This window comes from Histoplasma capsulatum, genomic scaffold (assembly GCF_000149585.1).
Source record: "Histoplasma capsulatum NAm1 scaffold_11 genomic scaffold, whole genome shotgun sequence".
NCBI classification, from domain to species: domain Eukaryota; kingdom Fungi; phylum Ascomycota; class Eurotiomycetes; order Onygenales; family Ajellomycetaceae; genus Histoplasma; species Histoplasma mississippiense.
This window is the reverse complement of record NW_001813972.1, coordinates 878,098-904,285: the sequence shown is the minus strand read 5'-3', so window position 1 is coordinate 904,285 and position 26,188 is coordinate 878,098. Positions and strand designations below refer to the sequence as shown.

The following is a 26,188-nucleotide window of genomic DNA, read 5'->3' as shown; positions in this document are numbered from 1 at the left end:
GTGCCACAGAAACCAGATGGTCTGACTGAGAGGTAGTATCATCAAGAGAATGTTATTTGTTGGTAGTCGGACATTCTAGGCTTAATTCTGAGCATCCGAGTATGTTTATCTTGCTGATAGGATATGTGGTTGAGAATCTATAGATTATTTTTGAAAAATCAGTATACATTCTGGTGAAAAAACACGAAGTGACCATTTTTGACACGGTTGTTCGTACCTCAAAAGGGCTCCTATCATAATAAAAAATAGTGTGTTCTATAGCTTTTTGATAGACAAATCTCCCTTACTATGCCGAATTGTGTCAATTGATAAGGATGGAGTTGGCGCATGGAGCAAAGTTGGCCATCCCTTCAAAATGACCCGGGGTTACTAACAACGCGCGACCGTTCTTTCTCAGACGCTTCGCGAAGGAAAATTTTCCTCCTTCCTAATTAAGACTAGTTTAAGCCATGTAGATTATGATTGGTCCAGAAGATCTCAGCACTTGGCAGAAGTCAAAAGGAGTTAGCTTATAATTTTACGAAGCGAAGTGGCTGAGGAACTGAGATAAGAAGTGGTGTTGTCCCAAAAAGTGGTGAAGTACTGGTACGTTACCCATTCCAAAGTTTGCAAAGGACTTGAAACGCTCGGAAAGATTTTTTTTCTTTTTTTTCTTTTTTTTTTTTAAATTCTCTGGCTGAGAATCTTCGTTTTTCAGAAATTTATCTATCTTAGTAATCAACCAAAACAACTAACTATACAACTATATACATACAATCTATGATGTAACGGTGTGTGCCCCTGCTTTGCAAACGCTGCTTATAAGTATAGGTGGCTGGGAAGAAGCCTGACATTTTATGGTCGTTGTGGCCTAGGTGGCTTACCACAGTATGCCTGGCCAATGCCTGATCATTACAAGTAAAATATTTATAAGTAACTAACTAGCAGCAAAGTGTTGAAGAAACAGCTCATTGCTTTCAATTGGATTTTTGAAAAAGAGAAAAATATGATGACAATGAAATGAGCCTGATCATCAAAGGCAATAAATAGCTTAGCAGTAACCTAGTGGCAAAAGTTGCAATTTTGCAAGAAAAGTCTCAAAAACACACAAGTCGCGCCCAATTTTCATTTTCCGAGTTCATCATATTATTCGCCGGAACATCTATGCCTTTCCATCACGTCCCATGGACATGAAAATGGAGATGAAGACAGATAGAAAGAAAAGGAAAGGAACCAACAACTATGTATCAAGCATACGTCTGAAATATACTCGGACTCCCATACCAATCCACATCCTCAAACAGCAACGGCGACGCATGAGTCGAGGACGCTGAGGACTCTCCAGATGAGAGGCCCGTCGCGTGTAGCGACTCGACGAGGAATGGTGGTGTGTCCACTGTTGTCAGTGAGGAAGAGTCCTCGGAAAGGTCTAGTAGGTGGAGTGGTGGTTGCTGCTGCTGCTGCTGCTGTTGTTTAAGGCCGTTGTCCGTGTTATTGCAGTTGTTGTAGTTTATGTTGCAGTTTCTGTTTGTGGTGCTGTTGTGGTCGATGAATTTACTGTAGAACTCCGAGTTTGTGTCTATGAGCGGGTCATAGATGTAGGGGGAGAGAGAGCCGTTGCTGTCTGCATCACCGCTTGTAGTAGTGGTATGGCGAAGGGGCGGGGAGGAGAAGTTGAAGGTGCAATCGGGGGTTTCCCAGGGGAATTCGTAGTGGTCGAGAAGGAGTCCTGCTGAGTCTATGGAATTTGGGTCGAGGAGGTGTGGGTGGAGCGGTGCTGTTGTTGTGATGGGGGATTGTCTCTGTGTCTCTGACTGCGTCTGCAATTGTTGCTGCTTCCCTGTGGGGAAATCACTGTTGTGATTATGTGGAAGATGATGTGGATGTCGACGACCGTTACTGTGGTCGTTGTTGCTATTACGTCCCGTATCGCCGCCACCAGTACTACCCAACATCCGATCGAATTCATTCCAATCAATGCGTATACGCACGGCATCAGGCAGAACAGTGTAGTTCTGCGGATCCGGAGTAGCAATGGCGGAGAGTACGTCGTCTACCCCATCCAAACCCAATCCCGTCACAGCGGCACCAGCATCCCCGCCAACCTTACTCGGAAAGTCAACCGATGACTTACCGTTTCCGTTTGCATCGGCCTTTTCCGCTCCCGCTCCCGCGCCACAAGCTCCCGCGCCACCTCCGTATCCCGCATACCCCCCGCCGTTGGCGCTAATTCCCGCTTCCAACCTCTTCAAATACGCACTCATCTTCTTCCCTTCCATAACGTCCCTACCAAACCTCCCAGGCGTAATGCCCACGACCTTCTTAAAAACGCGATGAAAATGTGACGGGGTCAACCCAGCCTCAGTCGCCAGATCCTGCAGCGTCGGCCGGGCTCTCGCCTCGCCACTCTTAATACCGCTAGCAGCCCGCAGTGCCGCCAGGGTCATGGTCTGGCAGGCACGCTGGGCGAGCTTGATATGCGGATCTGGCGGGGCGCGGAGGTCTTCCGGCTTACAGCGCTTGCAGGGGCGGTAGCCCGCCTTCTCAGCCTGTTTGGGGGTGTCGTAGAACTCGACATTTGCGCGGCGGGCGAGACGGGCTGGACAGCGGGGCCGACAGTAGATTTTGGTGGTGCGCACGCCATAGACAAAATCATTGGCTGTGGCGTCGCGGTTGACGATTGCGCGCCAACGGGTCGAGGACGACATGGTTGCCACGGCCATTGTTTGAGGCATTTGTTGTTGATATATACTTCGAATGTTTTGCTTGAAGTGTGATGGATGTTGTCTTTGTTGTTGTTGATTTTGATTTTGATATCGAATTCGTTTCTGGGGTATATATATAGACCCGTGTCCTGGGTTGAGAAGGATAAAAGAGGCAAGATTCCGTCTCTCTCTCTCTATCTCTCTCTCTCTCTCTCTCTTTCTATATATATATATATAAGATATAGATCTCTTATAGTCACTGCCAGTGGGAGCAAGTTGAGGCGGATATGCTCTGGGAAGGGTTTATCTGGCAGGCAAGAGCAGGAATCGAAACGGTAACGGCGGGCGGCGGAGCGATATTGAGGAGGCGGAGAAAGAGGTGGTAAGTGGGTGATAGGGTATGTCCACGGTGTTCAAGGCCATCAAAGATAGCTGCGGGCGTTTGTCTAAAAGCGGGGTTCCTTGGGAGATGCTTTTGCAGTTGCTTCTCTGTTTCTGCTGTGGGGGATGTTTATGATGTACGGAATCCTTCCCTCCCTCTCTCTCTTTTCTTTCTCTATGATATCTTAATAGAGTGTTCCAGGCAAGTATTCAGATATATTCAGATATAGGATACAAGAAGAGCTACAGAAGTTGCCGATGGTCTGAGATTTTCCACTTCCCGGTCCTTTCTGGTTGCTCTCGGTCTGTCTCTTTCGTCTTTGAGCGGCTATTGCCCGATTAAATACGGCTGGGCAGCGAGGGCAGGCGCTGCGCCTGTATATATATTCCCTCCGCCGACGGTTTCCCAACTGGGAGCCAGAGCGGCGGACTGGGCCCCCCGCCCCGTGACTTGCCGCGTCCCATTGGTCAGTTTGGCAGCAACGCCTGCAAGCCCCTTGGCACAACCTTGGAACACAACCTCGCCAGTCACGGGGGTTGCCACGGGGTGGCAGAATTCTCACCAGAGCAGCTGCTGATTGGCCGACGTATGTCATGGGCGAGACCGCCAAGGCCAACCAATATATTAGTCATCATAGAATCCGAATCATGTGACAATAGAGGCTTGGCATTGGCTGACTCCTGCCGCAGCCTCCCGTTGAGGTTCACCTTCCAGACATAGCCGACCGGGCTTGGCAGCTTGGCCGTAGCCTGATCGATTTTGTTGTGTGTGCCGAGGCTTTGGGACGGGCCTTTGTTTGCAATGACCTCATGCCAATGGCATCACCAGCGGCATCTGGGCGTATCCATGGCTTCTACTAGCCGGGTAATCCTACGGAGTACTGTGTAGTTTATTAGATGATGGCTTCGATTGGCCTTACATCCTTTTTTTTTTTAACCTCGGTCAGGACCAGAGGATCATGGAGAAGAGACCATGAGAAGAAAACGCAACAAATCTGCCAAGTCAACCAACCCGCTCTAACTCCAAGCTGACTAGTGTTATATAATCGGCCAACATAGAGATTCGCCAATGTATCAACTTTGCCCAATATGTTCTTTGGTAAAAAAAAAAAATCTCAATCTCTCATGAATTTTGGGGAATATGGCACCTCCATCCAGTGAATTGATTGGTGCTGCTGGATGTCGCTATCTCTTCAAACTGATTCAGGAAAGACCACAACTCGGTCGTGTTTGGTTGGCAACGTGCCATCATGTAGTGTAGTTGTTGAATTGAGTGTGCTCCAGGTCTGGACAAGACAAATTCATTTTGAAGGACATCTCCAAGACCACTTTCTCAAGCTTTAATGAAGACATACATTCACAGCTTCATGAAGGCCCATTTCTACAGTTGCCACATGACACAATTCCAGATCAGCAGATATTTGTGTACAAGTACATGGATGATGACTTTCTGAGCCTTGTTAGAAAGCAAATATCCATGCAAGTCAAGAAACAGTTTTTAAAAGCCAGTTTGCAAGAGATTGCTGAACTGCACAGCCATGATATTGTCCATTTAGATGAAGAAAGCTCTCTTCAGTGTCATAATATAAGACTAATTGATTTAAGATATCATGAAACAAGTTAACGATAAGGAGGTCAACAGCCAGGTGGCATACTATCACCCCTACAAGCCATTCTCAGATTGGCCAAATGTCAATGACGACAAGTTCGAGGATGTTATCCATTGGATGACAAACTTGGATTCTCAAAAACAGGCAACAGCGCGCGAAGTGTTGGAGCACCCATGGTTTGCTGGTTGTGAGCTTTATTAAGTGTCCTGAATATATACCTGTGGTGAGCTGTGGGTTGCCCCTGAGGAGAAAGATAAGGACACTGCCAATCAAGGCTACCCTCACCTGCCTACCAAGGGCCGTTAGTTAACGGCTAGGAGAGGCCACCTTATGGTCGATCATGATATCGCTTTCATGTACATGGATTAGCATTACGGTCGGTCTCATGCTAGTAGAGTCCAGATGACATATCAAGGGCTATTCACATCTCTTCTCCGAGTTCTTTTTCCTGGGTTTGAAACTCGCAGGGGACAACATCACATCCAGAGCCAACTTTTCAACTTCTAAAATAAAGAGATGTGAACTTGCCGAGTAGATATCTTCAGACAGATCTACTCTCTGATTTAGCTTATTGTTTCTGAGCTGAGAACCTGCATTGCATGTATCAAATCCTGTCTTTCATTAATTTTCCTTTGTTCTTGTTATATCTTGCCATTACCAACTCTTGCATGTATTTGACATCACACGAGGACCTTGTCATAAGCTCCGCTTGCATACGAGTATAAGGAAGAAGAAGATTAATAATCATAACTCACTGATATCTGTTGATTCTAGAAGATCAGTGATTAGCTTTGAATATAAGAGATTGCTACCTTGACCCTTGTATATCAATGTGTGAACTTCACACTACCCTTACTATTACTACTACTAAATGTATATTTTATCATTCTATAGCCACCTCTTACAATCATCTTCTCAGATAGTATTCTGCTTTGATTTATTGTTTAAGCAATAAATAATTTATCAGAATCTCCGTGCTATTGTGTTGAAAGATAAATAGACTAGTCACTTATTGAATCATCAAGATTCAGAGAATATATCCTTGATCGTCTTGCTGTAAGATGTTAAATAAGAACTCGCCCTGGAACGAATTCTTGACCACGAAATAACCAGCAACGCGATGAAGGGCGCGACACTATTTCAACTGCTTACAGCGACAAGCCTGAGTTCATCAAAGTTGCATAGGAGTTACCGTCTTTCTACGTTCTCATCCCCGTTTTCCTCGTCGGTCCCGAGCCAGTTACTCTCAGTGTCGGATCACAGTCTCGCCAAATATGACAGGTTCTTCCGGTACACAACCGGCCGCTGGCTTTGGGATGAGGAAAAGCAAACTACAGGATCGATTTACACCTTTCAATGTGTTGGAACTCCAGTGTATTGCGGCCGAAAGTATTGGAGCGAACAAGTGTGTTGCCATGACAAAGTTGGCGGAAGGCTCTTTTAACAAGATCTTTCATCTTAAGATGGACAACGGGTCTACTGTCATTGCGAGAATACCTCACCCCATCGCCGGTCCCAAGTACTATACCACTGCATCAGAGGTCGCGACGATAGATTTTGTAAGACCCGCCTTGCCCTCAACAAGGGACATCTAGTTTACTCTGCTACAGGCCCGTACAGTACTCCGGATACCTGCCCCACAGGTTCATGCATGGAGCGCATGCGTCGATAACCCTGTTGGTGCTGAATACATTATCATGGAGGAAGCTACAGGTACAAAGCTGGAGGATGTATGGGATAATCTTTCTCTAGAAGACAGAATTGGTATCATGAAGGATCTGGTATTGGTTGAAAATAAGCTTCTTTCGGTATCGTTCAGCAGGTATGAATGATAAATTCAATGAACTGCAATCCGTGAAGCTGACATGGGACCTAGATATGGGAATCTCTATTACTCTGGCGAGGCAGTCCCCGGGACTGTGGTCGCTGAAGTTGTGAATGATACTTCACGAGAACTTAAAATGGACGTGAAGACACGGTTTTCCATTGGCCCTGTTGTAGTTAGGAAGAGATTTTTGGACAAAAGAATGTTCAGTGATGGATATAGATAGGGGTCCCGGTTCCATGTAAGTCAATCATCTCTCACTCAACCTTTCTAAGCTTAAATTCCTATGAATATGCGGTAGCTTTAGCACGTCGTGAACAGCAATGGATTGAGCAATACGCGATCCCCAAGCCTGCGACCGATCAATTGATAACATCTACAGCACAGAATTCCCCCGAAGCCCATCTTTCTCTTCTCAAAAAGTATCTACAAGTGGGCCCTTAAGTTCTGCCAACAGACGATCCGAATCTCGTCGCATCTTCGATCTGGCATACAGATCTCCATGCCGGCAACCTCTTCGTGGACATCGGCCGTATCACTAGCGTGATTGACTGGCAGGAAGCTTGGGCTGGGCCTCTAGTTCTTCAAGGCCGCCATCCACGCCTAGTTGATTACCAAGGTGATATCATTTTGGAGCCACCACCAAATTTCAAGGATCTTGAACTGAATGAGAAGGCCCGGTTGAAAAGGCAGATTGCTAGTTCCATAATTCTTTATCTTTATGAACAGCAAACAGCAAAGCTCAACCCTCACCTCAACAGAGTCCTCCGTTTAAAACTCGGGCGAGTGAGGTGTGAGCCTATAAGCTTTGTCGGCGACACCTGGGACGACGACATTTTGCCATTGCGCGAATCACTGATAAAAAAGTGGAAAGATATGTTATAAAATCGGTCTCCGGAATTACAATATTCGTTATGGGTATGCCTGTTAATTCCCTGATATAGCCATTGGCATGAGCTAGGATTCAACTTTGCGTGCCCAACTCACTTTACACAGGACGAGCTCCAGAGACACACAGAGGATGGCGAAGGATGGAATGAAGTGCAAGACTTTTGGAGAGCTGTAGCGGGAATTGTCGCGCGTGATGGATGGACTCCACACAGCATGTATGATGAGGCTGTAGCTCTTTTTTTTCAGAACTCAGGGAATTCGGATTAACGAACCTGATAGGAAAGGAGAGAAAGGACTTTGAAGCACAGACGGGGTGGGTGGGGAGCTCTTCCAGTGCACAAGGCAAGACACTAGGGTTTTTATGGCTATTGGTGTCTTGTATGGTGAAAAGCATTGTTTCATGCATGATCTGGAGTCACTCTTCTGGGTTCTGTTCTGGATATGAATTCACTATGATGGCCAGGGAAGGGGAGCACTCTTGAACAATTTGAGAAATGGAATTATATGAGCACTGAAGAGCTGGTGGCTGCAAAGCAAGAAGTGATAAGTGAGATCAAAAGATTAACTGAGAAGTGATCTCATTATGAAAATCTATATCAGCTGCTGATATGTAAGGTGAGGGTGAAAAAAATACCTCAACCTGACCTTTCGTACCGAGCAAAGGTCCCTTTTCCTATATAGTTATCAAAGGTTGCCTGGTAAGCAGCGCTGCGAGGGATGGCTGACCACCCGTGATCCCATTCGTAATATCCACGGCTCATAACTAACTAAATGATAGAAAGTAGATGCAAGCCTGGTTCTACTACATCCATGCTACTGCCATTTAAATCTGTGCATCTACTTCCAGTCATCACCAGCAGACGAAGATGCGGCAGGATCGTGAGCGTTTCAAGTTCAAGGTTTTCATGTTATCTTGTTCTCCTAATCTTATTGTCCCAGAGTAGTCTGGTTGATGTAATGTCGTCCTTTCCTTTTGCATCCCTTTTACCCCTTCCTTACCGCTCGACTCCGGGTGTACCTCTCCAGAGAGGCTTAGCAGGAGTAAGCCTTCTATTTGCTCCACACAATCCAGCCTTTGTTTTCTTCAAAATGGGCATTACATGATCATGTATCCGCATCGTATATGCCACCTTGAGAAAAAAAAGAAGGAAACAGAAAGAAGGGCGTGTGAGTATTATTTTTTGTTTTTCTAAAGTGAATATACACCACACTCCCGACCGACCAGCCAACTAACCCATCATCATAATTTTTGCACCCTTGGGAAGGGAAAACAAGCAAACAAGAGGGACATGGAGAGACACACATGAAGAGGAACAAAGAGATGGAGACGCAGATGGTCGCCGAGGTTTAAACACAGAGGCTGATGAGGAGGAAGAGGGAGGGAAGAATGAGGTTGAGGAAGAAGGGGCGGGGGAAGAGAAAAATAGAACCCGAGCAACGCAAAGCTAAGAAGGAGCCAGAGACAGTTTTTATTTTTTTTCTAATCCTTGGTCTTCTGGGTACCGCGGAGCAAACCAGTTCTTCGGGCCGCAATAAGACCTGCTTTTTGACCTGCGGACGCGTACCGCGAGATTGTCGAGGCTTTACCAATGTGTTGATGGTTACCACCACCGTGAGGCTAGTTGAGGAAGTAAGTATTCTGCACGCTGGGCGGTGGTATTGGGTGTGCGTAGTGGGGAAAAATAAGAAATGTGAGATATAACGTACATGGTCGACTGGATTCATGGCAACACCACGAGTCTTAGGCCACGAGTTGCGTTTGACGGAGAACTTGTGTTTGGCGCGGGAGGCCTCTGTAGAGTTGATAGAGTGGGTTAGCATACTTATATATATATATATATGTGTGTGTGTGTGTGTGTGTGTGTGTGTGTGCGTGTGTGTGCGTGAATGCAATTCCCAGGTCACGTAGCTTTCTCTCATCTGTCTCGATTCGGCGGTTGGGGAATGGCTAGAAAAACGTACTAAGCAGTGGCTTGTCTGTACGACCACCTCCAGCAACAATGCCAACCATTCCTCGAGAGCGGCTCTTCACAACCTTCTTAGCACCGCTGGGGAGTTTGACGCGGGTCTTCCCTTCCTCAGGGTTATGGCCAATGACGGTAACGTAGTTCCCAGACGTACGGCCCAGCGCGCCACGGTCACCCACTTTCTCCTCGACGTTGGTCATGACAGTACCTTCGGGCACGGAGCCAAGGGGAAGGATGTTTCCGACAGTCAAAGTCGCGTTTTTACCAGCGTAGATGAATTGGCCGGTGTACATGCCCTCGTTGGCGATGAAGGTTTCGACGACGTCTTTGTATTTGTATGGGTGGCGGAAGGAGACTTTGGCCAGGGGGGCACCTCTGCCTGCGTCGTGGATGATCTCCTTCACCACTCCGCGGGTGTATCCGTGTCTCTCAGCATAGTCAAGGGTACGGAATTGGGCAGGAGCCTTGTTCAGACGGGTGTGGGCCGCTGTAGAGAAAGAGTTGTTCGATTAGTATCCCTCGTTGCTCGTGCGTTTCTTCCACTTCCATAGACTTGCTATATTCCCCCTTTTTTCCCTTCTCTTGCTCTATTTCACTAGGACGAATTTGGATATTTAGGGGACCCCGCGCAATGATAAAATGAAAATATATGTTGTCCACACGTACTGAAAATGGATCCACGACCCTTCCTCTGATTGCGAATCACTCGACCCATGATGTCTAGCTGTTGTCGGGGAGAAGCACGGAAGGAATGTCAGCAAAGGTCCACGGCGGGATCTTGTAAACGTGGAATGGCTCAGGGAATGATGGTCGGCCCCGTACCTGATTCTTCGTCGAGTTGGCTGCTGCGGATGACGGTTGGAGTGTGATATCGATTCTCCTCGAAATTGACGGTGTTTCTGTGTGGGCTTAGGGTGCGTATCGCTAAGCTAACCGAGTTGGCTCTAGCGCCAGCCCTGGTTACCTTTCGCGATCAAATAACTATCATGGCAGAACATGACTTAACATAACTTGCGACAACGCAACTGGCAGCTGGCAATTTCCAGGTGGGATAGATCTCGGTATGGGGACTGCTGCGCTGGTAGCTTGGGGGAGAGTCATTGATTTTAGGATTGATAGCATGGTCTCTTCCGTGATGAGATTGTCTCTCAACCCCAGGCCTGTGTGCATCATCCGTCAAATCACATTTTCCTGGATATCAAACAGCTATTCAGACTCTCTCCTTTGTCAATATTATGATGAACCCTGAAATATTGTGGTTATTGATGGGTTACTACTGGCAAAAAAGAAAAGCTTTGATGTGGATATAGGTGGATATTTGAAGCGCGCAAAGGACACGGCAAGATGGCGATTTCATCGGATTTTCTAATTCTCATTTTTACTCGCAATGTTGGATTGCACTGGCTGCTGATTATCTTCATTCTTGTCTAATTTCAGGTTTATTATCTGTTGGCAGATCTCTTATGATTTCTTCCCAACTCACGCATCTTTCCGATGTACTTCCTTGTGCAAGTGCTGAGTTGGCCCACAACAATGTTGCCCGTTTCGGGTCAAGGCACTGATTTTTTTTTTTTTTTTTTTTTTTTTTTTTTTCTCAGTTCCCATTCTATCGTCAACTGGCTTTGTCGCATCCTTTTAGAAATTATGATGATTTTATCACCATTACGCTGGTGGTGTGTTATTCGGACTATCCGCTCTAATCTGCCACTGCTGGTATTGGGGGAAACCAGTCGATGCTTGAAAACAGCCCACGTCATATCGATAAATAATGATAGATACGTTGCCGTCATGAACATTGGGTATATGGGTCAATGCCCACTCTCTTGCTGAAGCCTTATTTAACGAGCCACCATTAGTTAAAAAATTGGCTGGTTTGGCTACGATGTCATCTAACAGGGGCCCTTTTTTGCCAGGAGCCAGACAATTTACCAACAGAGTGGGGTGCGATTCTGAATGTTTCATATTTGGAGGGGGGATATTCGTTGGCGACTTTGGAGGAGCAGCGTATCCCAACGCCTAGCTAGGTGTTGGGGCTATTGGTATAGATGCTGCTGGCAGCTCCGTGTTTGTTGGCCCACTATGTTATTCAGAGTTGAAAACCGTGACGGTGACCGGTTTGGGACCGGTTCAATCGAAGGGTCAATGGCTTCTATAGAAATGAATTTTTGACAAACAATATAAATAATTTAGAGTGTGCTAATTCACGCCGATAGCGCCCCAGCAGCAAACCTACTGTGGGGTTTACTTAAGCCTTACTTAGACGAGACATCCGCGTCGTCATAGCCGCGCTGCGAAAGTGTGTTCACTTCCCAAGCAAAAGACCGCATTTACTAACCACCGCCGTCGACCGGACAAGCATCCACCACCCCATAACGCCTCCTGCCAAACCATCTTCCACGGTACGCAAGGACCATGTCGGGCTCAGATTCGTCTTCCCTGTCGTCTCCTCCGTCCACAGATGATGAGACCATCGCTGCGTCTGTCCACCGCAGCATTGGCTTGGAAAAGTACTTCAAACCCAAGACGCCCGCCAAAGCCGCCTCTCCTCCGCCGCCAAAGCGTGCCCCTTCGCCGCCACATGAATATGTGCTCGCAGACAATCCAGACATTGCGGTAAGTAATGTGAAGTCTACCCGATCTTATTGAGCCCTGATATGCGGATTTAACGCGTGTTATGTCTTGCGATCCCAAATGTCCAAAAAAAAAAAAAAATACGCGATGTGCTGATAGTGGTATATTTTTTTTTGTTTAGTTCATTGTGATGTTCCGCTCCAGATTCTCCGATGTCTTTCCCAAATCACTCCCACACTATGGCCCGCAGGACATTGAGAGAGGAGTCACAGATAGTATTCCCGGAGATCATATCGAGAGATTATTGTGCGCTCTAATTGGCCTGTGCCTTAACAGGAAGAGAGATGTTGAGTATGGTTTTACTCACCCAATTTACCCTACCCCCGCTCTTTTACCATCAGCGGTATATAGACACTACGTGTTTTTGATTGGGAATAGACCTGTCTAGAGTTAATTGGCTAATATTTATTTTTGTGTTGTAAAGAAGGGGCCATTACCAACGCGCTCTTGAGGATGTTGTCCAGACTCACTCGTCGCAATGGCCGCGATCATGGGGCGGGAAAAATCCACTTCAAGGTGGGGGAAGTTTTTCAACTATGACTCCTGATGAGCGAGTAAGATTCCCTGTTACGAAGTCACTATGCGCGATGTAACTCGGGCTAAAACTATCTATCGTGGTGCAGCTTGCGTTCCTCAAAGCGTTGATACTTTGGGCACTTTCATCCTCCGACGCCGTCCAAGCAAAACTGAAAGAATCCTACAAGCAAACGCGACATGATGACGATCTCAATCAGCCATTATCCGTCCAACCATGGGGGAATGACGCCTATAAACGCCGGTATTGGCTCATTGAAGGAAGGGATGACACCCATTTCAGACTTTATCGGGAAAATAACCCCGCGTTGAAGAATAGGACATGGTGGAGCGTTGCAGGAACTATTCCGGAACTGAAAGCTGTTGCGGATTCTCTTGCTGAGGAAAAATCACAGCACTCTAAACGGCTGAGCGAGAAGATCTATACTAGCATTCCGAGATTTGAAGGCTCTGAGGAGGTACGTACAAGTCTAACACACCATTTATTTCCCATCCCCCCTCCTACAATTTATATAACCCTTTCCCACAATTGTATTTGGAGATTAAACTAGCTAAACCTGTAATAACCAATCCATACAGAAACGAAAACGTCGGGACTATCGCCTTGCACGAAAAGCCGCCTTCGCTCGCCCGGAGCCGGGCTACTCTCTCTACGAAGGCCGAACTCGCGGCAAGAAACTGAAATACACATATTCGGACGAGGATGACGACTTCTCATCTGACACGGGCCCTACCCGGAAATCAGCTCGCCAGTCCCGCTTCTCCACCCCGAATGAACTACCCGCCGGCCCTACCTTTACCGCCAGCGGCCGACAGGTCAAAGCGCGGGTTGGCGGACCTTATGGCGAGTCAATGCTGAGCGGTCAACGGAAGGATAGACCGCAGTTGCCTTCCTGGTCTGTCGGAGCTGGCGACGAAGAAGTGGATGGTGACGTGGAACAGCCTGTTTCCAATGGGGGGAGGCCGCGACGGGGTACGATGGTTCGGCTATCGAATGGCGCGGGGAGCCATATTGAAGGATATAATGCGGTTGATGAAATTGACGAGGAATCGGAAGCTTCGCCGTCGAGTGGGAATGAATGGGATGGCGATGAGGATAATGATTATGGAGACGGGGATGAGGAGATGACTGATGCCGACTCTTCTAGCCATGACAGCGATGATGAGACTAGCTATGATGCCAGCCACCGGAGCTTAGTGGTCCAGCTGCGATATGGGAAGGCGAGACAGGGGTTAGAAAACAGCAGCCCCGGCCCTGCTTCCGAGACACCTACCTCCGCCGTAGGAAAAGTTTCAAGTACAAGCATACATGTACCGTCTGGGGGAAGCGAAGAAAGACATGAACAACCGTTCGCTGTGGTTGTGCCTGTGCCGCATGAAGCCACTGCACCAGCACCAGCACCAGCACCAGCGCCAGCGCCAGCCGTCAAATTGTACAAACCGCCTATCATCTCTCCTGGGTCTACAGCTCCTCCCACCACAACCCCGCCGCCATCCGCGACCGGCTCAAACTATGATCCTCAAACAACCAATGTAGAGCATCAGGTGAAAAAACCTCAAGCTTCACCTATGGATACTGATATCCCCCACAACCAAGAAAACAATCACCCACTATCCAGACAAAATGGCGTTCTTCCCGGGAATCCGTAATGTGTGGCATATCTCTCGATATCGTCAGCAGTGTTTTTCTCGCCCTACTACAACTTCAGACAGGCACCTACACTCCAAATATTTCAAATATCTTCTTTTCTTTTCGGCGTCACTCTACTATTACACTCGGGGACTACTAAAAAATCCATCCATAATTTTTAGTATTATTTTTTTCTTTCAAATTCATAGAAGCCTGACAAGGGTTTATGTTCGACCTCCCCATTTTCCTTTATACTTTGTCTTCTCCCCCTTCCCCCTTCCACCTTATCCCCTTTCATCACTTTTCAGAGTCGATCTCTTTGTCTGATCATTCCTCCCCTTTTCCTCTACTTTCTGTATTCGTTACAACACGGTGGAAATCAAATAAAGGAAGCGTTTTCTTTCTTTTCTTCCGACTGGGCATAGGGATCTGGTAGTTCTTATGATTGATTTTATTTGGTTAAAAATTTTCATCAATCATTCCTTCCTTTTGAGTTTATAACTGATTATATTTCCGAAACTTTCTGGCTGTGGGATTTGGGATTTATTCGTTTAGTTCATCAGGCTTTTCACTTCTATCTTGTTTCGCCTTTTCTGTCTCTCTCGCTCGCTCTCTTAATTCTCTGATATATATTATTAGGTTTTCCCAAGTGTTTCTTGCCTCTCCTTTAACCTTCTCATCTGTTTCGCAAATTTGGCAAAAGTTCCTTCATATAAGCAAAGGGTTTTACTTTTACTTTTAACTTTTATAACTCTCTGCTGCAAGGGTTTGATGAGTGTTAATATCAAAACATAGATTTACCAAGGAATAGACCTTGCCTGAATTTCAAACCTTCTCTCAAGCCCCACAAATTTTCTTTTTCAAAATATTTTCCGTACAATAGATGTGACTCCCTACGGGGTCTATTCCAAGGGAGAAAAACAAGTACTTGGTTGTTTCGTTAGAGCAGGTGTTTGTGCCACAACAACAGTCAAAAATTTCTATGGAAAGTTACCCATATCGAGCTTTGCAGGACGCCTATAACGCCCAATATAGACCCCGATTGTTGGTCGGAAAAGTATTCTTCCAGCTTTTGCCATGCTAACGCCCAAGTTAAAATGAACCCCTTCGCTGGCGATCCCTTGGTGTCGAGTGAGGGTAGCAAATTCTATCCTCACGAAGCAAATCCTCCGTGCCGCGCCCGTTTTCTGGAATCTCAGGGTTACATAGTCAGAATGGTATTATTGTACAGTACATACAGCCCCCCCCCAAAATGCCAGAATGTTGAATGCACATTATGACTTCATATTTAATATTCGTTCATAACTCGGGTATCTTCCAGTTATTCACCTCCCACCACCATCTGCGGATCCTTGTACCCAGCGTCCGTCCTTTGAATTGGGTTCCACAATTCCAATACCGCCAGCCCGCGAGCGCGAGTGTCCATAGCGTTCCTTGCATCAGAGGGAGGCAGACCTATTTCCGTCAAAAGACAAAATCAGTAAAAGTAGACATCGAAAACAGACGAAAGAAAAAAGAAGCAATATAAAAATATATATGGTACATATATCCAGGATATGTTATATTACCTGATCCCGCAACGTGATCCATGCAACCTTCTGCCATGTTTCCGCCCCCTTTAAGCTCGCTAGGTAACTCTGTTCGAAGCGCAGGTCCGGGAGCGGCGGCAGGGTGGTGCGTTGCACACGGCGTATCGCCCGGTGAGGGTCGACAATGTCTGTTGATATAGATGTGGCATCCGACGGAGAGCGGTAGTGATGGGTCTTGATGGTGACCGGCTCCTTTTGAGAGGCAGCTGTAGCCAGGCTGATGTCATGGGTTGTGGAGGGATGAGGATTCATGGAAGCGGTTTGGATTGTTTCGAATTGGACTGCCGAGTCAGTCACTTTCAGTCGCTGTGAGGGTTCTTGGGCATGGATTGATTGTGTATATGGCTGGGTGTTGAAGCGTTGAGAGAACTCGTGTTCAGATAAATATGCGTAGCAACGAAGATGCGTATGTAGTCGGCAACTCCAAGATCTCTGCCAACCCCACCCAAGAAATACCACCACCCTCACCAAGTATATCAATTCCTCTTCGTACAAACAGCCGCCCTACGTACTATCAATTGATATCTTTCACAATAGAAAATGGCTGCTACGGAAGGATATCCGCTTCTCTGCCTGGAGAATCCCCTGCTGGGTAAACCGCCGCCTACTAATTCCTGTCGAGTTTCCCTGCTAACCTGCCCCTCATTCTAGATATTCAGGGAGTCGGGTAGGTCCAACAATAGGGATTGACCTATCTCCTTTACTCTATGTTCACCTGTGCTCTACTAAAAGCATAGTTCAGGGATGCCGCCATGCTCGAGAAATATGGTCTGAAAGCCAACGATGCCGTTCTTGCAGAGGAGAAGCATATGGGTCTCTTTGAGGACCTCATCCAAAACCGAAATGCCAAGTTGATCGCAGGAGGGGCTGCGCAGAACACTGCTCGCGGTGCTCAGGTATATTGCGGAACAATAAAAACTATTACTCCCCCGGGCGCCTTGGAAAGTCCAAGGAACTAATGGCGTCTCCAATTTAGTACATTCTTCCACCAAACTCAGTTCTTTATATCGGCTGCGTCGGCAAGGACAAGTACGCAGATATTCTCCAAGAAGCCTGCGACAAGGCCGGCCTGCGAACAGAGTATCGTGTTGACGAATCTCAACCCACCGGCCGCTGCGGTGTCATTATCACAGGCCACGAGCGAAGCCTCTGCACCCATCTTGCTGCTTCTAACGAGTACAAATTGGAGCACTTGAAGCAGCCACATATCTGGTCCCTGGTTGACAAGGCTAAGGTGTACTATGTTGGCGGTTACCATTTGACTGTGTGCGTACCGGCTATCCTGGCATTGGCTGAAGAGGCCTCTGCAAAGAACAAGGTGTGTATCGTTTATTCAGCGCCCTGCATCTCAAAGGGGCTTTTCTTTCCCCTTCTACAGATATTAGTTTAGCTAAATTAAAGACCTCTCCCATTTTGCGTGATAGATCTTCATGCTTTCTCTCTCGGCCCCGTTCATCCCTCAATTCTTCAAAGAGCAGCTCGACTCCGTCTTCCCATACACAGACTATGTCCTAGGCAACGAGGAGGAGGCGCTGTCGTTTGCCAAATCTCATGGATGGGAAACTTCCGACGTCCAAGAAATCGCCAAAAAGATGGCTACATTTTCTAAGAAGAACACCAATCGGCACCGAACCGTCATCATCACCCAAGGAACCGACTCTACGATTTCTGCTATTGCTGATGCTGATGGAAATGTTCAAGTTAAACTGACGCCGGTCCATGCCATCTCGGAACATGAGATCAATGACACAAACGGTGCTGGGTAAGATTTACCCTTTACAAGCGACAAGACGTTGTTGGTCCTAGGTGGTAGCAGTACACTAATTCGATTTTTCAATCCTTGGATGATTAGCGATGCCTTCGCTGGTGGCTTCTGCGCCGGAATCGTGCGGGGCAAGAGCGTCGACGAAAGCATTGATATGGGTCATTGGCTTGCCGGACTCAGTATTCGAGAATTGGGCCCATCGTAAGTTTTACTGTTCCCAAAACTGCTCCGAAGCGCGAGTTTTGGACGAACTTACACATTTCCCTCTCACTTTCAAAATCATAATCACTGACCCATGCATCCGACCTACCAGCTATCCATTCCCGAAACAAGTTTATAAACCCTCATAGAAAGCGCCGATTCAGCGAGATTAAAAAAGCACACAACAAAAAAATATTTTCAATTCTCCCTCTTTGACTCATCAGCAGTTCTTTATTATCTCCAAATTCATTGAAGAGTCCACAGACTCAGCCCCAGATACCCGCCAATAAATACCGTAACGAAACCCCTCTTATCACAATAAATTACTTAGAGATCTCAAGTCTACAGCTTCCCTTTTCCTTTCAATGCAGCTTTTGAAAAATTATTATCAACACGTATCAGCAAAACATTCAACCCGCTGGTAATTTCGATTTTGGCCATACGTTATTTGAACCGACCCAGGGCCATATGTCCTCTTAAGGCCAAAGAGTCTGCATTCCGGTGTTTCCCGTTGAAGATTCAACCTTTCCTTGTTTTATTTTTTATATTGAATCCTTTATACTTTCTCTTTTCTTCCTGGACCCCGGACATGAGGCGTTTTGATGTGATGGTGAAACATGGAGAAGGGTGAGCAACAAACAAAGAAGATTCAAGAGTTGATAGATCAAAAAAGCAAGAAAGGGGGGATGGGGGGATGGGGGGATGAGGGGATGAGGGGATGAGGGAGAAGGAGGGGTGTTCAGAGAATTACACGTTTTCAACAACGCTATAAGCTTCTCATTTTCTTTTCTTTTCTTTCTTTTTGAAACGCGGATAGATCTCTCTGTTTCTTGACAATTATATATGATTCCTTGGGTGCAACAAGGTGACTAGATGGAAGCAGACGGACGAACCTAACTAATGGATGACTTACTAAAATACAAAGAATAATCCGTGTTGTATCTATCTATCTATATATATATATATATATATACCCAAGAAGTGAAGAAAATAACAATTTATATAATTCTGAACAACGTAAGTTAAAACAACAAAATCAAATCAAATCTGCCAGCCTTGTAAAATACATCACTATATATTAAACTATTATGAAAGAGAAGAAGACAGAAAATGTTGTTTTAAAAGAAAGGGAGTAATGAGCAAAAACAAAAAAGAATATTCAAAATATGCTACGTATGTATGTGCGAAGAGTTTCCTTCAGGAGAATCCTTGCAAAAACTAATAAAAGCCAGAGCATGGTGTACATGTATTGACTGAATAGATAAGCACAGCACGAAATAAACAATCCATCCATGCAGCCAGCAAAGCGACAACCGGGTGGAGAGGTATAAAAATAAAAATCTCTTTAACTAAATCCAATTAATGGCGAAGGCTCCATTCATGGCTGTCAGGCCTACGATAACATTAAGACAATTCTACACCACATTTCACGGGGATGTGTCTCAGTCTATTGCACTGATCCCCCCGTGCGACGATGAGCCCTACATCTAATCCGATGAAAGAAGGCCTGGGACGGCGAGGTGTGTTTTGGGTAGCAGGAAAGCAAACTAGCCCCGGGTTGGTGTCACCCCATTCTTATCAATCGTGTTGAGGCTTTGCTTTTAGGGGCAAGGGAAAGGAGCCCAGCAGAGATAGACAAAGGACTCATTTTGGATTTAGTTTTCGGAAATGCAATCGCAATTTCTCACCGTTAAAACACTTCTGCGAGGGAATGAGATGGACGCTTCTGGAGCTGTTGCTGATGAATGACTGATAGGCGCAGTAGTCCTCGTTAGTGACTGAATGAAGAAGCCATGGAGTTCGTGATGAGAAAAACATTAAGTAAAACCGGCCAGTTGACTTTTTCGAGGCAATGTCCCATGGAAGCCGAAATTTCTTACATGGTCCTGTCTTATCTTAGTGAGGAGAAGACAGGCTCGTCGTAGTAGTCGCGTAGAAAGCTGACTAGCCAGTATGCAGCTGGATTAAGCCAAGATTCACATTTTGAAATTATCCGATTCCCCCAATCATTTCACCAACCCGAATGAACATACCCGACGATAGTGTGGCACGCCCTCGCTGATCTTCCTTGCCTGCCTACATCCTTATCATCGTTTCTCCAAGCAAGGGCGAAATGGAAAACAACACCCTTCGACTCTTCACTTTCTCTCATCCCTATGTGATAAATAGGCAATATATCCCGTTTATTGTGCCACAAAAGAAAACATTCCTAAAATAGGTCATCCGCCACTCCCCTGTCCACTGGGCGGTGTCTGGCCAATAACGCCGGCACCCAAATGCGATGCTTTAGATTTCGCACTAGAAACTGAATTGTAGGACGAGTACTGGTAGTACGGACTTCCCGGCTGATTAGGTCCGCGCTGTTTGTACTGGAGAGTAGCATTGTTCAAAGGCCAGTTGAATGGAAGACCTGGTGGTGGATTGTGAGTTGCATAACCGCCTCCACCATCGTTATTATAGGAAATACTTGGCGTTTGCATCTGCGTTGGCGATAAGTTGCTTGTTGGATATGAAGAGTCATTGGGCGTGGATGGGGCTTGTAAGCTGTTTTGGAAACCTATCCCGTACTGTTGTAGTCGTGAGAAATCTTGGGTCTGGGAGAATCCTCTGTTATTATTTGCGTAGAGGTTCGGATGATATTGTTCGCCTTGCCTGATGGCTGTAGAAGGACGGGTTGCCGGGGATATGGCCTCACCTGGTTGAGGCGCAAATGGGGTATTTAGAATACTTGGTAGAGTGGGGCGGGGTGAGTATGATTGTAGGGGCAGAGGCTCAATGATGGGGCTGTACGAATTGAGGGTTCCAGTTCCAGCTCCAGTTGCTGTGCAATGACCGTTACTAGAGTGTTCGCCACTGCCATCTTGTTGAGAAGCTGTATTGTGGGTATTGATGTTAATAATGTTTGCGTTGTGCCATGCCGTGGATGACGAGAGGGTTCTTTCAATTGGTGGACAGTTCTCATTTGTCTCCGATTCGACAAGTTTGTCAACCATCTGGTTCATGGCGAGGGAGATGGATGCGGATGCTGATTGGGAATTGGCATATTCCATTGTCTCCGGGTTAGATTCAGGTGGGTGAATGTCTTCGCGGTCTATGCTAGTTGAAGAAAGAGTATGTCTGTGTTGATGCCCGCTTGGGCTCGAGAATTGAGGGAGCCCTTCTTCTTTATAGACGAATAGTTTTGTCTCATTACTATCTGCTAGAATTATGGGGATTTTCTGTAGACAATGATTTAGTTCACGTCTCCAGAGATAGGTAGATAGATAAATTGGCAGGGGAAGAGGGGAGAATAAGAAGCAAAGAGAAAACATTACCTCCTGGACAATCAAATCAAGACCATCAATCACAAATTCACGGACGCGAAATAGCATCTCAATATGAACGGGCAGTTTCTCCTCGAGATCACCAAGTCTGGGTTTTTTCTGCCCACGCTCATCAACGTATCTTTGCCACGTTATATCATTAACGAAGGGACTAAACCCGAGTGTATCTTCATCTTCATGAAGAAGATACCCGATGTCGGAAAGGCTTGGCACGTCAAAACTAGAAGTAAGTAGATTTAAAGTGCTCGCGTACATTTTCCAAAACTCTTTGATCTGCACACACAGCAGAGTATCCTTATCTTCACAGACCAAAGAGCCACTATTCGAAAGCAACCAGGAGCTATATTGTCGCAAGGCAGGCAAAACAATTTGCGCGACGGGAGTGATTTTCTCAGACTCGTTTGCCGCAACGGAGCATTCAAGCTCGGAAAGCAATATCTGTAAGAGAGTGAAGAAAGTCTTCACATTAAGTCTCTGGAAAAACTGCCTAGCATCGCGTGCGGGCTGTACACCGTCCGCATCTTTTTCCCGGTTCGCCCACCTGGCATTTGCATAATCTTCAGCAGCGATGTTTATTAAACAAAATTTCTGCAGTAGAGGCGGGTGCAATGAAAGCTCTTTGAGATCAACCGCCATTTGACTGAGGATCTCATTTTCGAGTTCATCATGCTCTGGAAAATCTACCCCCTTGTAGCACTGGGCATGTAGGTAGATGAACATTGAAATTAGCGTGGCCTTCCCATCCTCTGAGCTTCCGATAGACTCCCCCTTAGCACAAGCTGCTAACACCTTTCTGAATTCGATTTCTAGATTCCCGTTGGACGTCGGGTATGGCTCGCGGGCAGATAAGGCGCGGTATAGATGATAAGTTGCTTGCAGATGGTTCCCATCCGCAAGCCCAATAACAGCTAGCTGGTTGTGAGACATTCCCGAGTCTGGGTTAAGAGTATCGGCCAATTTATAATATCTGATAGCACAATCCCAATTTCGATTCTTCGTCGGCGGAACCAATTCCATTTCGCGATAACGGGAAAGATCGCCAAGGCGGATAAGGGTTGCATGGCAGGTAAGCACAACACTGTTGCGTAGATCTTCCGGAATTTCAGGTTTATCTTCTGCGGAGAGAGCTTTTCATACGAAAGTCAGCGAGGCGGACAATTTGGCAATGTATTCGACTATCCTTCCCATGGTGTATATCTTACTCTCAAATTTAAGCTCCTTGGCTAATTTCTCCAGTTCCGGGATACAGTTGAATCGCGAAACAAGATGTTGGATGTAGCCACGGTAGAAGCGCTGACTCGATTTGATAAAGTTCAAATAATGGCTTTGCAGTTTCCGAGTTTCAGTGGGTCTCTTTTTCTGTGCGCTTTGATCACGGAACTGGTTCAGGATAGAGAGTATCAACAGAACTGAATGTCTAACAATGTGAAAATTTATTCAATAGGGATCAAACCTACACGAGATAAAAGCTTGCGAAACCGTGTGTTGATCTTCACATGCATATCCCATAACCGGCCTTCGACCTGCAGAGATGCGCTCTCCGTTCCCAGCGTTTTATTTTTTTCATCGTTCTGCTGCACTCGGGTCTCGAAGCAGTGGAATACGGTATTTTGACATGCGATGCGGAATCTGCGGACGGCGGAACCAAGTATATCAGTGTACGCCCTCCCAGCCAGCTCCTCGGGTATATGTGTAAAAGAGACCAAGGATGACTTATGCAAGCGGATAGCGGACATACTTAGCAAGATATTCGTTGACTTCAGCAAATGTCGGTTCCTTTTCAGAGAGGACCCTCAAAAGATCCTTTTCACCGTCAAGTTCGAAGCTAAAGTTATCCAAGAACTGAAAGTAAGCATCCGGCCATGTTATCTTTATCTCGTTTTTCACGTCCTCCAAAAAAAGTAGAATTCAAGGCAAAAAAGGGCGGTTGGCAAAAAACAAGAGCCTCAATCTATCTCCACCACCCATGTATGTTTGTTTATTCCTTGCTGCGGGCAATGAGCCACTCACATCTCAACAGCATTGTCACCATACTGTCCTCCCGCTGCCATCGCCTAAAACTCTGCCAACTCTCTCTAGATGGATGATCAGAAGAGTAAAAGCTGCTGGAAATCCACCAAGTAGCAGACACTCAAACGGGGGATTCCTCCACCAGCCAAGAAAAATAACGAGAGGAGCAAGTTCGGAGTCAAAATATGTGGCCTTCTCCCCATCAAGAAGACGCAGGGTGCGCAGGGTGTCCCCGTTTTCTCGTCCTTTTCCCCCTTTGCCGTACTTCCCGGCGCGTGCTCTTCCCTTCGCTCTTGCGCTGTGCTAAGTTGGGGTCAGATGAGGGCTTGTCGCGAATCGTCGGAGGGTTGCCAGGACGTCGCAGGACCCGAATCCATTGGGGAGCGCGAGCTGGACGAATGGAAGGGATGGGAATGAGGAGGGGGGAAGAATGTAGATAGGTGGCGGAAAGAGAGATGGGCCTACTCTCTTGTGGAAAGCGAGAGAATGCCGCCGATCGAGAGTTAGGATAGTTGTGCTAACAAGAGCCAACTGTGTTGTTGCATTGATTTAAATGACTGGAAGGGATGGTAGTGCCGAACGCCACCGCCTTTGGACAGGATGCGATCAAAAAAGTAGTCTCACACTAAGAAATTCAAACTGAAATATTCATGCCTTAACTGAGAAGGTATTATATTTCAGAAGGCTTTAGGGGTGATCAATGCCTGTGGTTTGCTCCCTAGCTCACTACGCCGCGTACGTCTTGCCCACCGGTCCAAGAAAAAGATCCTTTACAATACTGCTGCGTAGAGTTGTAACTAAATGGGATGCAGTTTAGATTATCATTCATCCGCTTAGAAGGACGCTGTCAAAAGTAGTGTCTCACACTAATTTAACTACATTTCATGGGTGCTGATAATGAGATAGAGACTGATAAGACACACAAAAAATCATACATATATTGATAGGAAGCTAATAGCCACGTAATTTCGATCCTCATAACTATCCTTTATCTCTTGCTGATCCCCCAAAAAATACCACTCATATAGTAGCTTAAAAAATTAGTAGCACAAAAAAAAAACCCATGAAACACTTAGTATTTACAACTGGCTCTTAAGTCCTTTAGCATTCAATAATCGCTGCGCCTCTGCCTTCTGCCAATTGATCTTGTTCGTCACTTCGGCCATCCGCTGCTTATTCTCTCTCTTACCCATCTGCTGCAAGTGAACCTCATCAGGGCCATCAGCCAGCCTCAATGTGCGGATACCCGCCCACATGGATGCCAGTGGCGTATCCTGACAGACGCCCATGCCGCCATGCCCCTGCACCGCACGGTCAATGACAGCCAGCGCCGTCTGTGGCACAAGCACCTTGGCCTCCGCAATCTCCCTCAACGCGCTCTTGGCATCGCCATTATCGATCATGATCGCGGCATTCAGCACGGTGAGACGTGCAGCGTCAATCTCAATGCGGGACTTGGCGATCCATTCGAGAATGACGCCGTGGGAAGACAGGACAGCGCCGAAGGGCTTGCGCGACTCATCGTTGGCGCGGGCGATGAGGTACTCGAGAGCTCTCTCGGCGGCGCCGATAGCGCGCATGGCGTGGTGGATGCGGCCGGGTCCGAGGCGACCTTGGATGATCTTGAAACCACATCCCTCACCGAGAACCACGCTGGAGGCCGGTACGCGGACGTTGTTGAAGGAGACGTGGCCGTGGCCGTGCGGGGCATCGTCGTAGCCGTAGACGGTCAACATGCGGTGGACGTTGATACCTGGTGTATCCATAGGAACGAGGACGACGGATTGTTGTCTATAGGGGTCCGGGTTGTTGGTGTCGGTCTTGCCCATGACAATTAGGATTTTGCATCTTGGGTCACCGATTCCAGAGGACCACCATTTCTGTTTTGGAGCCGGGTAGGGGATATGTATTAGATTTTCATAGATTATTGAGTAAGTTAATGTGACACAGAGCGTACCTGGCCATTGATGACGTATTCATTGCCCTCTCTTCGGATATCGAGCTTGATGTTTGTAGCATCGCTGGACGCAACATCTGGTTCTGTCATGAGGAAAGCAGAGCGGATCTTGCCCTCTAACAGAGGCACGAGCCATTGCTTCTTCTGTGCCTCGTTTCCATACTTGGCTAATACCTCCATGTTTCCAGTGTCTGGAGCCGCATTGTTGGTAGCCTATTTTGTATTCAATCGGAATCAGTTTATTGATTCAAAAACGTAAAATGGAATGCAACGAACAAAACTATCCCTTTAAAAATGAAGATGAGCGCCGGGAAAGGACTCGCAATATAGCAGCATACCTCACTGGCAACCCGACTTCGGCCCAGATATTCCGCCATCAATCCGTACTCCAAGTTACTGAAGCCGGCGCCCTCCTTGAAATGGTTCTTGGGCAAAAACATATTCCACAGCCCCAACTTTCTGGCCTTGGCTTTCAGCTCCTCGAGGATAGCAGGGGTAGCGGTCCATCGCTGGGCTCCCTCACCCAGTTCAGCTTGGAAAACGGAATCAGCGGGGATGCAGTCTTTCTCAACGAATTCTTGGACCTGAAGAAAGCAGCCTCAGTCAGTATGGAGCTTGGCCGGTTAAAAAGGAGGTCTCAACCGACAGTATTTTCATTCACCAGGACACCTGGTGTTTGATCGGGCAGACACGGGACTTCGAATGATTTACTTTAAAGGATATCACATACTAGATCCAGAGTCTGCTTTGCACGCTCACTGACAAACGGCAGCGCAATTGGGGGGATTTTGGAGGAAGCCGACATGGTTGCACTGAAAATGTAGTCGACGGGAAGAACGAAGATACGAAACGGGTTTGTTCGCTAAGAGGAAATGAGAATGACTCAAGGCACGGCTCTGAATCTGGGGGAGGCCAGCGTATTTAAAGCAAACACAGACTTGGCCTATAGCAAACTCGGGAAAAAAAACTTGTATCTCGATGTGCTGGTGGTGGAGGAGGGCTTATCCGGCCGCAGAGACATAGAGCCTCGGCTGTCGAAGCTGGCCAGCGCCGGTGTGCCACAACTAGTAACAAAATCAATCGGTCTTGATAGTTGGAGTGGAATTGAGAGAGACAGGTCCTCTTTATTTATGAGTACGTTAGTGGAAGACATAAAGGAGATGACAATAGAGTTTATTTTCTGCTAATAC

General features: G+C 46.7%; 9 protein-coding genes across 9 annotated transcripts; 4 read left to right on the top strand and 5 right to left on the bottom strand.

Annotated features, from left to right (window-relative positions):
• Window positions 1–41: 41 nt before the first annotated feature.
• HCAG_08518 (predicted protein) lies at window positions 42–2,687 on the bottom strand (the record flags this gene model as incomplete). The annotated part of the gene is made up of 4 exons (XM_001536686.1): window positions 42–137; window positions 218–261; window positions 755–873; window positions 1,237–2,687. The coding sequence occupies 4 exons, from the start codon at window positions 2,685–2,687 to the stop codon at window positions 42–44; spliced, it is 1,710 nt and encodes a 569-aa protein (XP_001536736.1).
• Window positions 2,688–4,675: 1,988 nt separating this feature from the next.
• On the top strand, window positions 4,676–4,876 carry HCAG_08517 (predicted protein; the record flags this gene model as incomplete). Its single annotated transcript, XM_001536685.1, has 1 exon — window positions 4,676–4,876. One exon carries the CDS (start codon window positions 4,676–4,678, stop codon window positions 4,874–4,876), a length of 201 nt encoding a protein of 66 aa, XP_001536735.1.
• Window positions 4,877–5,949: 1,073 nt separating this feature from the next.
• HCAG_08516 (predicted protein) lies at window positions 5,950–7,658 on the top strand (the record flags this gene model as incomplete). Its single annotated transcript, XM_001536684.1, has 5 exons — window positions 5,950–6,234; window positions 6,286–6,497; window positions 6,552–6,709; window positions 6,958–7,286; window positions 7,497–7,658. 5 exons carry the CDS (start codon window positions 5,950–5,952, stop codon window positions 7,656–7,658), a joined length of 1,146 nt encoding a protein of 381 aa, XP_001536734.1.
• Window positions 7,659–8,871: 1,213 nt separating this feature from the next.
• On the bottom strand, window positions 8,872–10,073 carry HCAG_08515 (60S ribosomal protein L2; the record flags this gene model as incomplete). Its single annotated transcript, XM_001536683.1, has 4 exons — window positions 8,872–9,009; window positions 9,099–9,184; window positions 9,354–9,845; window positions 10,025–10,073. The coding sequence occupies 4 exons, from the start codon at window positions 10,071–10,073 to the stop codon at window positions 8,872–8,874; spliced, it is 765 nt and encodes a 254-aa protein (XP_001536733.1).
• A 1,697-nt stretch (window positions 10,074–11,770) lies between these two features.
• HCAG_08514 (conserved hypothetical protein) lies at window positions 11,771–14,313 on the top strand (the record flags this gene model as incomplete). The annotated part of the gene is made up of 6 exons (XM_001536682.1): window positions 11,771–11,971; window positions 12,111–12,280; window positions 12,414–12,543; window positions 12,613–12,981; window positions 13,103–14,068; window positions 14,143–14,313. The coding sequence occupies 6 exons, from the start codon at window positions 11,771–11,773 to the stop codon at window positions 14,311–14,313; spliced, it is 2,007 nt and encodes a 668-aa protein (XP_001536732.1).
• A 1,139-nt stretch (window positions 14,314–15,452) lies between these two features.
• HCAG_08513 (conserved hypothetical protein) lies at window positions 15,453–15,994 on the bottom strand (the record flags this gene model as incomplete). The annotated part of the gene is made up of 2 exons (XM_001536681.1): window positions 15,453–15,608; window positions 15,722–15,994. 2 exons carry the CDS (start codon window positions 15,992–15,994, stop codon window positions 15,453–15,455), a joined length of 429 nt encoding a protein of 142 aa, XP_001536731.1.
• Window positions 15,995–16,128: 134 nt separating this feature from the next.
• Window positions 16,129–17,998, top strand: HCAG_08512 (adenosine kinase; the record flags this gene model as incomplete). The annotated part of the gene is made up of 7 exons (XM_001536680.1): window positions 16,129–16,148; window positions 16,365–16,409; window positions 16,485–16,638; window positions 16,719–17,060; window positions 17,167–17,504; window positions 17,595–17,708; window positions 17,887–17,998. 7 exons carry the CDS (start codon window positions 16,129–16,131, stop codon window positions 17,996–17,998), a joined length of 1,125 nt encoding a protein of 374 aa, XP_001536730.1.
• Window positions 17,999–19,927: 1,929 nt separating this feature from the next.
• On the bottom strand, window positions 19,928–22,533 carry HCAG_08511 (conserved hypothetical protein; the record flags this gene model as incomplete). Its single annotated transcript, XM_001536679.1, has 6 exons — window positions 19,928–20,926; window positions 21,023–21,251; window positions 21,285–21,304; window positions 21,341–21,966; window positions 22,234–22,411; window positions 22,489–22,533. 6 exons carry the CDS (start codon window positions 22,531–22,533, stop codon window positions 19,928–19,930), a joined length of 2,097 nt encoding a protein of 698 aa, XP_001536729.1.
• A 1,587-nt stretch (window positions 22,534–24,120) lies between these two features.
• HCAG_08510 (hypothetical protein) lies at window positions 24,121–25,803 on the bottom strand (the record flags this gene model as incomplete). The annotated part of the gene is made up of 4 exons (XM_001536678.1): window positions 24,121–24,921; window positions 24,999–25,211; window positions 25,337–25,582; window positions 25,729–25,803. The coding sequence occupies 4 exons, from the start codon at window positions 25,801–25,803 to the stop codon at window positions 24,121–24,123; spliced, it is 1,335 nt and encodes a 444-aa protein (XP_001536728.1).
• Between the last annotated feature and the right edge of the window lie 385 nt (window positions 25,804–26,188).